The sequence below is a fragment of the Aethalodelphis obliquidens genome, unplaced genomic scaffold (assembly GCF_003676395.1).
Source record: "Aethalodelphis obliquidens isolate GAN/ISIS:26980383/991018 unplaced genomic scaffold, ASM367639v1 scaffold26, whole genome shotgun sequence".
Taxonomy (NCBI): Eukaryota; Metazoa; Chordata; class Mammalia; order Artiodactyla; family Delphinidae; genus Aethalodelphis; species Aethalodelphis obliquidens.
The window spans coordinates 12,525,357-12,537,357 of NW_020837970.1; the positions used below are offsets into that span (position 1 = coordinate 12,525,357).

Consider the following 12,001-nt stretch of genomic DNA (forward strand, 5'->3'; position numbering starts at 1 on the left):
GCGAGGGTTAGATAGACAGGGAGATGGTGGAAAGACAATGATAGGAATCAAGGACAAAGAAGGAAATTCACTTATTCCATACTTATTTTGCTTTTTAAGACAATTGTATTTGCATTGCTAATTAGTGTGGTATGCTGGAAAGACTGGGACTTTAGAAAGCTCATCTGCACTGCTGCTCACTAGCTGTGTGATGTTGAGCAAGTCACATGTCTCTGGACCTCAGTTTCTTCATGTCTCAAATGGGGAGTTGCATTAAACAGTGTCAGTAATTCTTTCCACCTTTAATGACCTAAGATTCTATGGGTTATTCATCTAACTTGTAATATATTACTTCTTATGCAAAACTGATCATTTCTAGTTATTGTTTTGTAATAACCTGTGGACATTGATTAGAGATTTCATATTTAGTTGGGCTGGGCTTCTCTGCCCTTCTTTATAAATTGAGAATTCTTTGAGGGCCTTAAATGTTTTTCCCTCCTGAGTCCTTATGTAAAACTAACCCCTACGGGGCATTGATTCTGTACAATGCTTTTCCCAGACCAGATGTGTTTTTACTCTCCTAACATTCCTGTGACATAGCTATTGTTATTACTATTTACATAGATGGGTATTGTTATTACTATTATTATTTCTATGAAAGTAAATTTAAAATATTATACAATGCACAGGATAAAAAGGTTAAACAGTTAGACTGAATAATAGGATATACTGAAAAGTAAGTCTCCCTCTGATCCCTGACCATTAGTTTCCCTTTTCCAGATGTCCTTTCAGAGATAATCTTTGCATAATCAGTGCATATGTTATCATGCCCATTTTACAGATGAAGCACTGAGGTTCAGCCTGTCCGGGGTGACACAGCTAGTAAGCAGCAGATCTGGGAACCTAGCCTTTGACTCTATTCCCCATGTTCCTCCCATGACACCACACACTGTCTGGGAAGCTTCATGACGTTAAATTTTAAGCTTTGTCCTCTCTGAATGATGGTGGAATCATTTTAAAATCAGTCCAGTAAAAACACATAGAGCCTTGTACTGCTTTCCACTACTGCCCCTTTCTGTCTAAAGCTTAAAATCTTATCTCCTTACTTCCCTTTTGCCTTGGATAAGGTGAGATTTGTGGCCTGGGACACCAGCTACAGATGACTGAGCTCCCAGCAACTCTGACTGGACCTGCAGAGTGTGGGCAGACCTCTTGCAAGCATCCCTAGGAGGGCTGGGTAGACCCAGCTCAGGAACCTGGGTTGCTGGCATGCCTATACAGCAAAGAGGACCCCAAGATGCTCTTTTTCCCATGAGGAGACATTGCCCCCTGGAGCAGGGGGCAGGGGTTGTTTTGTTCCAGCAGAAACAACTGCCTTTCACTACAAAGGCCCCTGTGTGAATAGTCACTCTTCCAGATGAGGATTTGGTGGATCCCAGCTCTCTTTTTAGGAGCAAATAACCTCTTCTTTTTTCTTCTTTCTAGGTTTGTGGTTACCCTCTGGCTGGGCTTCATGGAGAAATCTTCTCTGATTTCTAATCTAAATCCCAGAGCAGCCCCCGTCTTTCAGTGGACAGAATGAGAGGCCTTCTGTAACCAGGCATAACTGGCCATCATGGGGAAATTGATCAGGATGGGAGTGCAGGAGAGGCGGTTACTCTGGCCAAAGCGGCTTCATTGGAGGCGCCTCCTCTTCCTATTGGGAATGCTGATCATGGGTTCCACCTACCAGTACCTGAGGAGCCCCCGGGGGCTCCCTTCACTGTGGGCAGCAGTCTCTTCCCAACACCCTGTAAAACTAGCCAGCCGGGACCTTTCCAACAATGAGATGATGATGGTGAGCAGTGACCCTCCAAAATCTAGCCCTGAGATGGAGGTTGAGACATGGGCACCCCAAGCCACAGTAGGCAGAGATGGAACAACACCTGGTGTAACAATGGAGAACACCCCCAGTATACCTAGAAGAATAGCCAACGTCATTCCAGCAACACCCAAGAGCAGCGACAGCCCAGCAGCAGCCCGCACAGAAAAAGTGAAGGAAGACACCCCAGCCACACCCAGTGGAGCACTGAATCACTACCCTCCAACTTCAGGCAGACCAGTGGTAAATAATTATACCCCAGCAACACGCAGGGGAGAAGTGAAGAGCTACCGCCCAACTCAAGCCAGGGGAAAGGTGAGGAAATACACCCCATCCCCACTTGGTAGGATGGTGAACAGTTACGCCCCATCCACATTCATGACAATGACCAGGAGCCATGGGATCACCCCCAGAGCAACAGTGAAAGACAGTGAAATTATGACAACCAACAAAATACTGGAGACCAACCCTTCCAAGAGAGTATTGGGGGAAACCACCCCAACTCCTCTCAAGGGAGTAACTGATAACGCCCTACCCTTCCTGATAAATGACTTAGAAACCGACATCTTGACTTCTGCAGGGAATGTGGCAGAAGGGAAGACCCTAACTACCACCAGAAGAGTGGACAATAATAGCTCAACCAACCACCGGGGGTTAGTGGGAAAAAACAGCCTGACAACACCCCAAGGAACAGTCCTGGAGCACACCGCAGCCACCTCTGAGGGGCAGGTGGCAGTAAGCATCACGACAGAAACCAAAGCCTCTACTGCTGCATGGAAGGCTAGGAATCCCTCGTCCAGAACCAGTGCACCGACCGTTGGAATATCCTCAGCCACCTTCTGGGGGCTGGTGAAGAACCCTTCACCAGCACCCACCACTCCAGCAACTCCCAGGGTCAGGGCAAGTCCGACCACTCAGGTCCATCACTGTGTGGTTGTGGAGCCAGTCCCAGTCTCGTCCACTGACCCCTCCCCCAGTCTGACAACAGCTGGGATGCCAGAGACTCCCAGTCCCTCAGTACTGCCTTCTGGGCAGCCAGACCTCCACCCCAAGGCAGAGTACCCCCGAGACCTGTTCAGTGTGAAGGAGCGGAGGCAGGGCTGGGTGGTCCTGCACATCTTTGGCATGCTGTATGTGTTTGTAGCCTTGGCCATCGTTTGTGACGAGTACTTTGTCCCAGCGCTGGGTGTCATCACAGACAAGCTGCAGATCTCTGAGGATGTGGCAGGTGCTACCTTCATGGCTGCTGGAGGCTCTGCCCCCGAGCTCTTCACCTCCCTCATCGGCATCTTCATCTCCCATAGCAATGTGGGCATCGGCACCATAGTGGGCTCTGCGGTGTTCAACATCCTCTTTGTCATTGGCACTTGTGCCCTCTTCTCCCGGGAGATCCTCAACCTCACCTGGTGGCCCTTGTTCCGTGACATCACCTTCTACATCCTTGACCTAATGATGCTCATCCTCTTCTTCCTGGATAGCCTCATTGTCTGGTGGGAGAGCCTGCTGCTTCTGCTGGCCTATGCCCTCTATGTGTTCACCATGAAGTGGAACAAACAGCTTGAGCTCTGGGTGAAGAAGCAGCTCAGCAGGAGGCCAGTGCCCAAGGTCATGGCCCTAGGGGACCTTAGCAAGGTAAGAACAGGTTGGCTCAGGCTTCTCTGCCCCCTTTTGGGCAAAAGGGGTGGGGGAAAGCCAGGGACTGAAGAATGGAAAGTGCTAGGTCAGACCTCAAGAGATGAGTGAGTGTTCTGGTTCCCTTGCAATGCATTCAATATTTATAGAGTCCTGTTCTCTGCCAGGCACTATGCTGGGGCTTTTGCAGGAGTGAACTTGGGTCAGCCCTTAATCGTCCTATAAAATGGTTATTATTTGGATCCCCCATTGGCAAGGGAAGAAACTGAGGCCTAATGAAGTTAAACCACTTGTTCAAGGTCACACAGCAAATAGATGGTGGGGCCAGGATGAACCCGGGTTGTTCTGATTGGGTCTTCAGAAATGACATTTGAGCTGGGCTTTGGAGAATGTCCAAGGAGATATCAGGCAGGGAAAAATGATAAAATGGGCATGGTGTGTAGGGTTTATCTAGCACCCTCACTTTCATTTAATCCTGTTTATTCACATTCCAGACCTGGAGGGGCTGGTAGTTTGGTTAGGATCTGAGAAGGAGGAGGCTTTTTGAGTTTTGTTTTGTTTTTAAAATATTGAAGATGGGAGCTCCACTCATCCACTGACAAGCCAGCCGTGAGTGCAGAGCCCTTTCTCTGTGCTGACTGGAGACTGAGAGCTCCAACTCTGGGGCATTCTTCTGACCCCATAGTTCCTTTCCAAGAATTTCTCTGCCCCTGTGAGGGACCTTCCTGCTAAATTCATTGCATGATTCAATAATCTGGATAGTGAAATTTAATTGGGAAAGTGATCTCTAAAAATTCATCCCCAAGTATTTTGTTCCTTGAGACTCCAAAGTGAGGGTTCCCTAGGGAACGCAGACCCCCATTTCTCTCATGCTCCTGAAGGGTGAGTTTGGGCAAAAGTTGGTTCATAGCCTGCCTGTTTCAGATCTCAGGCCACTAGTGTGAGCAGAATTTTGCATGCAAAGAGTGGAAGGATTTAGCTGCTTAATCCAGTGCAGTTTTGATGAGTGGGCAGGGTGGAGACCAAACTCAGCAACGTGTCTCAGAGATGTGTGATACAAGGAGATGAAATGTACTTCCTTTAGGACTTCTGAGGTATGTGTGGTGTTCAGAGCATAGAATTGAGAGTCAGGAAACCTGGGTTCTAATCCAGTTCTGCCTCTAACTATGTGACCTTGGACAGGTCCTTTCCCATCTCTGGCGGAAATGACAGAGTCCAACTAATCATGCAAATGTTCTGTGTAGCGGTAACATTCATTGATAATGTCTTGTGTCTAAATGAGTTCCGTTCTGTCAGGCCCAGCACAGCTGTTGTTTCTCTGATCTGGTCAGCCGACTTCCAATTAGTACATTTTTGCAGATGGCCCAAAAAGGAGAAATATCCTGCCCAGGGTTGGACAGCCAGAAGGTATCCTCACTGGAATGGGAACCCAGTATCCTAACTCCCCATTCGGTACTATTTCCCTCCAGATGACTGCTCTTAAGAAGCCAGAGGCTTAAAAAAGAAAGGGAGGCTCAGAGCATTACCTCATTTAATATGAGGAAACAGGGTCCTCCCTCCTCATGAAGTTCTCAGGGCAGGCTTTGCTGAGGGTGGCCATGAAGTCTGGTACTATTCTCTGAGAAAGTATCTAATGCCTTGGTATACATTAGGCCAGCAGTTTTCAAAATTGGGACTTACCTGGTGGGCCAGTGGTTAAGACTTCACCTTCCGATGTAGGGGGTGCAGGTTTGATTCCTGGTCGGGGAGCTAAGATCCCACATGCCTCATGGCCAAAAGGCCAAAATGTAAAACAGAGGCAATATTGTACCAAATTCAATAAAGACTTTAAAAATGGTCCACATCAAAATGCCTCTTGACTTGCCTCCCAGTCCTTCATAGTAATTCTGTTTTTATTTAAACTCTGCAAATTCTCAATTTTCAATTTTGTCAGAACTAGACCATCAAAGCAAAGCTTGCCAAGCAAGTAAAGCATAATCATGATTTCAAAAGAGAATTTGTAACTTACTTAAAACATTCTTCAAGGCCTTTAGTAGCAGTTCTTTGCCAACCAGTGAGAGCAGTGCTGATTACAACTGTTCTTATCTATTTATTGAAACAGATCCAGTATGAATTTTTTTTTTTTTTTTTGCGGTGCGCGGGCCTCTCACTGCTGTGGCCTCTTCCATGGCAGAGCACAGGCTCCGGACGCGCAGGCTCAGCGACCATGGCTCACGGGCCCAGCCGCTCCGTGGCATGTGGGATCTTCCTGGACCGGGGCATGAACCTGTGTCCCCTGCATCGGCAGGCAGACTCTTAACCACTGCGCCACCAGGGAAGCCCCAGTATGAATTTTATTAACAGCATTATTAAAAAAAAAAAAAACAGGTTGAAATACTGGCTGTCCTTGAAAGTAAATTTATATTTATTTAAAATTGAAAACCTATAGTTAGGACTTTGCAGCACTAACAACTACCTTCTAAAAATTAGTCCAGATAATTAAAGTGTAGCTATTTTGAAGTGATTTTTAAAAACATCTGGATTTGGAGTTTCACCCCAGGTTTCTTAAAGCCAGAGAGAGCGGTAACTGCCTTTGCTTATATCATTCTGTCTGTGTTTGGCTGCCCCAAGACCTGTGATCTTGTTAGAGGGAGGTAAATTATCCTGTACTTCAGTGACAGACTGAGGCAAGCCATTCTGTTTGAATTCTTGAAGCAGTTCTCTGAAAATCCAGTCTTTGATCTAGTAAACTGTGTTGGTATTCATTTTTGTGATTTATGCAAGAATGTGTACTCACCTCTGCAAATTATCTTACTTTAACTATGAAACTTTATGAAAATGAACATGCCTTGCTTACTCCCTCACTCATGCTGACCTATCAGTTCACACCTCTTCCCTGACTAATGGGTTCCTTCTTTGAGCTTCTCCTTGAGAAGGCAGGGGGTCAGGGAAACTGGGCTTATTCAGTCAGCCACACACCCAAAGGTAAGGAAGTAAGAGAGAAGTGCGGAAAGGCCAGAGCGAGTGATAGGGAGTCAAGGAGGAGGGTTGGGGAGAAACCAAAGCCACAAGTGCTCAGGAAGTTTAAGCAGGGGGAAGACAATTAGAGGGCAGTGGGAGCCAGCTCCTTCTTGGAGGGAAACAGGAACGGGAAAGACACTTGGGCCTCCCCCTTCCTCTGTTGGCAGCCTGGGGTGAGGTGTGGCCACAGTGTTAGGGTCATCATTGCCACTAAATGGGGGAAATAATCTTTATATCTCCCAAAGTGCTGAGCCCAACGTCTCATCCCTAAAGCAGAAGCTCCACAAGTATTTGGTGGTTTCCTCAGGGAACTCTTAACAGGTCAGGGTCTCCAGCTTATAGAGAAAAAGGAGTAGGGGAGGGAATCCATACTTGTGGGGGGCCTATGACATACGTACATTATCTCGACAATTTCTCATAAAACCCCTGCAGGAGGGGAGTTCCCTGGTTGCCTAGTGGTTAGGATTCTGGACTTTCACTGCTGTGGCCCAGGTTCAAGCCCTCATCGAGGAACTGAGATCCCCCAAGCCCTGCAGCGTGGCCAAAAAAGAAAAAAAAAAAACAACCCTGCAAGAATAAATTGTTATTGCCATTTTGCAGATGAGGAGACTCTGAGGCTCGGAGAGGATAATTAACTCTGCCAAAGTTACGCAGCTAGTTGGTGGTCCTTATCACCAGTTTATGAATCCATTTATCTGGGTCTTAACCCAGTATCCATGGCTAACTATCCCTGTTATCCTGGGCAAGTCAGTGCTTGCCTATATTATTAAGCACTTAAATGAAAAGCAGTGTGGGAAGTAAAAAGATCATGTCCCTTCCAGTAGAAGGGACAGACATAGACAAAAGTAACTGATAAAAGGAACACTGTGCAAAGTGCTACAAAGTCACTTTGCTTTTCTTCGAGGTCTCACGCTGCTCATCTGTAAAGCGAATGGGATGGACTAGTGTAGGGGTCGGCAGACTTTTACTGTAAAGGGCCAGACAGTAAATATTTTAGGCTCTGTAGGCCATATAGTCTCTATCCAACTACTCAACTCTGTTGTTGTTAGCTTGACAGCAGCCACAGACAATAAGTAAACGAATAGGAATACCCCTGTGGTGTTTTACTAAGCAACATAATCGCAGGTGTTCTCCTACCTGAACAATTTGGAGATGTAAGATCAACTGAGAATGATTCATTTTCTTATCAGATATTCACCCAACTGATTATCTGTGGAGTTTCTCAGCTGGAGGACCTTTCACTTTACTTTTTATTCTGCTCTGGTAATCTAGAACCAGGATAAAGTTTTTTTTGTGAATGATTCTAATCAGAAATTACTTAAGAGTATTTTCAGAAAAAATAAATGTATCATTGAACCTAGACACATAGTAACTATTTTAGAGTCTTTCTTTTCACACTGGCTGGAAAAAAAAAATTCAAAGCTAAAAATATTTCAGACAACATTGTCAAACTGACATGTATTGGTTTGAGGATGCCTTTTATGAACCCAATGAAGAAATGGTAAATTTTTTTTTTGAGATATATTAATTAATTTATTTTTAATTTACTTATTTAATTTATTTATTTTTGGCTGCATTGGGTCTTCGTTGCTGCGTGCGGGCTTTCTCTAGTTGTGGCTAGCGGGAGCTACTCTTCGTTGCCGTGCGCGGGCTTCTCATTGTGGTGGCTTCTCTAGGCACAGGCTCTAGGCACGTGGGCTTCAGTAGTTGTGGCTCATGGGCTCTAGAGCGCAGGCTCAGTAGTTGTGGTGCACGGGCTTAGTTGTTCTGCAGCATGTGGGATCTTCCCAGACCGGGGCTTGAACCCATGTCCCCTGCATTGGCAGGTGGATTCTTAACCACTGTGCCACCAGGGAAGCCCAGAAATGGTAAGTGTTTGCATAGTTATCGACACAGTCTAACTTAGCTTGCTCTGAAACTTTTTTACCTGGTTTTAAAGCTCTCGGTGTTATTTGTTCTGGCCCCAAATGATAAATATTTGACCTTCCTTGACCATGTATAGTTGCAGAAAGCCAAAGTTGAGGCTCTAGCCTGGCCAAAAAGCCTTATTTGTATTTGAAGGATGATGGGACCTTCTTTATAGAGAGAGCTACAAGCTTAGCTAGAAATAACTGGCCATCTGCATGAGATGCTGATTGGCAAGACAGCCCTGTGGGGCACCAGTGGTGAAAAGGGATGCAAGGTGGGGAATGAGACTGGTCCGGGCTCCTTTGGAAACCCCATATCCACATTCAGCCCCCAGGAATACTTCAGAATGTGAAACTCCAGGAGGAAGTCTGCCACTCTTTCTTAAGTGCATTGCAGGCTATTTTCTTCTTGGCAGGGTTTTTTCTTAAACCAACCAGCAGAAACCCCAAGCAGACAAACCTGGTGCCTCCTTAGGAACCAGTCATCCCTTTCCTGTCAGGGTTAACATTTACTCCAGTGACCTGTACTGCTAGACAACCAGCTGTCTGCTGTGGAGACAGGGGTGCTGGACAGGAAGCAGCCACCAGGGCCCTTCCTGCCTCTGTGGGCCTGACCTTACTAGCCTGCAGGGAATCCACTTTGCTCCCAAAGAACTCATCCTAGCTAGGCTGAGGGGTTCCCTCCTTTAATTTTTTTTTTTTTTTTTTTGCCGTACCACGCAGCTTGTGGGATCTTAGTTCCCTGACCAGGGATCAACCCGGGCCCTCGGCAGTGAGAGTGTGGAGTCCAGGGAATTACCTAACTTCTTAAATAATAGTCAGCTTCCCTCCAGTTGTCAGGAAAATATGTTAAGAATCAAATTCTCAGTGTAAAGGCTTCTTTTCTTCATAAAATTTTCTTAAGCTTTCAGCATTCATCTGCTTGTGGGTGCTAACAGATGACAAAATGAATGCATAAGAAACAAACAAATATTAACAAAAACTCAAACATCTGGTCATGCCTGGCAGAATAGCGTGTTGTTTCCATGGATGTGTGTATGCTTCTAAGAGATTTTACGTATTCTGTTACTCCTACAACAGAGTAATCTTTTTTCCTAGTGTATGTGATGAGATTAAATATGAAATTAGATATTCATGGTGTTCTACAAATAACAGCATGATTTCTAGGTGCTCTGCTACCTGAATAAATTGGAAATATAAAACTAACAGAAAATGTTTTAGTGTGGGGGAGTGGGCATATGGATGATAAACAAGTAAAATAACATATTTCTGAGTATGAAAAGTGCTGTGAAAGAAATAGTGTATGTGATGGAGAGTGACTGTAGGTAGTGGGCCCCCTTTAGCGAGGAAGAGCAGGGGAGTCCTCCTGGAGGAGGAGAAGTTCAAGTAGACAGTCCAAGTAGAGTTCCATGAGAATTCTTCTGGAATTCTTCCCCATGCTCCATAGGGGAAGAAGAGGAAACAGCATTTGCAAAGGCTCAGAGCAGGGAAAGACCTTGGTGCACTAGAAGAAAGAACTGGAGGCCAGTATAGTGAGTAAGGGGAGAGTGGTACAGGATAACACTAGAGACGGGGATGAGAGCTGCTTCATCAGGGCCTTGTGGATTAGATACGGAGTTTGGATTTTATTTGAAGTTCAATGGGAAATGATGTAATGAGGAGTCATAGTTAAAAGGTCACTCCCTAACTGCTATGTACAAAATGAATGGTAGGTGTGCAAGGGTGGAAGTAGGGAGTCCAGTTAGGAGGCTGTTGTGGGCATCCAGCGCGCACGTGTGTGTGTGTGTGTGTGTGTGTTTGTATCTTTGAGAGAGATTTTGAAGACAGAATCGTCTGGATTTGGTGATGGTGTGGATGTGGAGGGTGAGTGGAAGTCAAGGTTTTTCGCTTGAGCAGCAGGGTGGATGGTGGCGCCACCTAGTGAGAAAAGGAAGACTACAGGAAGAACAGGTTTAGGAAGACTCAAAAGTTCCCGCTCTGGAATGGTGAGTTTGAGTGTTTATGTCACCTCCAAGTGGATATGTCTATGAGACAGTTGCACAAATGGGCTTAAAGCTTATGAACAAGGTCAGGGCTGGAAATAGAGATTTGTGAATCGCCAACAAATGTATGGTTATTAAAATCAAGGACCAGCTGATGCTACTTTGAAAGAGAGAGAGAGATTAGGATTAAGCCCCAAAGAACTCTGATGTTCATTCATTTGGCAAACATTTATGGAATCTCTTTGTATGAAACCTGTGTAGGGTCTGGGGATACAGTGAGAAATAAGGCAGCACTCAAGGGGTTCAACCTAGCAGAGGAGCAGGAGTTGATCCAGGTTTTGTGGGGTCTGACACTCTTTAAGAAAAGGAATATAAAACTATTGCTACAAAATTAATTATGAGGCCTCAGAAAGTGTTTGTGAGAGGAGAGATGGGCCCTGAAGTTTAAGCTTCATCAGCTCTGTGGTAAATCCCCCTTAGTGGGGAAGACAGAAAAATAAAAGTAATATTTACCATATCATGTATAATGCTATAGGTAAGTGCTGAGGGATTTAGCACTGCCGAGAGTGGACATCTCAACAAAAGTCAGGGAAGGCTTCCTAAGGGAGGTGATTCTTAGCTGAATCTTGAAGGACAAGCAGGGGTTGGCTGACTGAAGAAGGGATAGGAGTCTCCTAGGCATGTATAAAGGCCAGGGGAATGAGAGAGGGTGATGAGACTATAGCTGCACTGTCCAGTATGGGAGCCACTAGCTACATGTAGCTACTGAGCTCTTGAAATGGGGCTAGTCTGAATTGAGATGTGCTGTAAGTATGAAATATACATTGGGTATATTAATATGAGAAAAAAGGTAAAATAGCTCATTGATATTTTTATATTAATTACATGTTGAATTATAATTCTGATATATTGGGTTAAATAAAGTACATTATTAAAATTAATTTCACCTGTTTCTTTTACTGTTTAAAAATGTGGCTACTAAAAAAATTAAAATTACATGTGTGGCTTGCGTTCTATTGCTATTGGACAGCACTGAACTGGAGGTAAGCAGGAGGGTGGAATATGCTCAGCTAAGGAGTGTGGACTCCTTCCTGAGGACACTGAGCCCCCAGGGTGCAGGGGAGGGACATGATGTGCTTTGCTCAGAAAATCACTCTGGCTAACGAGTGAATGAGGAACCAGAAAAGGAGCAGTCCAGGAGTCAGGAGGCTGTTGCAGCATTGTAGGCAGAATAGAGACATGAGGCCGAATTTGAGGACTTTCAGGAACTAGATCTGACAGTTGGTTGTAGATGAGCTGTGAGGAAGCGAGGAGGAATTTGGGCAGACTTTTGGGTTTCCAGCCTAGACAGGTGAGTGGATCAGGGTGCTAGACTGTATTCAATGAAGGTAGGACTCAACCAGGCATTCAGTAAATATTTGTTGAATGAATGTTTCAAAAAACACGCAGACCAGAATGTGCAGTTCAGGAACTGTGTCATGGGTGGTCTAGAAAGGGAGAGGTCAATGATTAACTGCTACATCAGTGGGAGATAGGAATTGGAGGTCAGGAGGACAAGCCCCCGAAGGGTCGCCTTGTTCACCGGCACAGGTTCCCGTGAACGGCTGGCTGCAAGGGATACTGTTGCTCATCCTCATCAA

At 45.4% G+C, this 12,001-nt stretch overlaps 1 protein-coding gene across 1 annotated transcript in view; it reads left to right on the forward strand.

Annotated features, from left to right (window-relative positions):
- The window catches only part of SLC24A1 (solute carrier family 24 member 1), a 40,683-nt gene that overhangs the window by 11,506 nt on the left and 17,176 nt on the right, over positions 1-12,001 (forward strand). The window contains exon 5 of the mRNA XM_027123366.1: positions 1,465-3,472. Coding sequence (XP_026979167.1) covers positions 1,595-3,472 — 1,878 coding nt within the window. The 5' untranslated portion in view covers positions 1,465-1,594. The remainder of the gene's footprint in view (positions 1-1,464; positions 3,473-12,001) is intronic.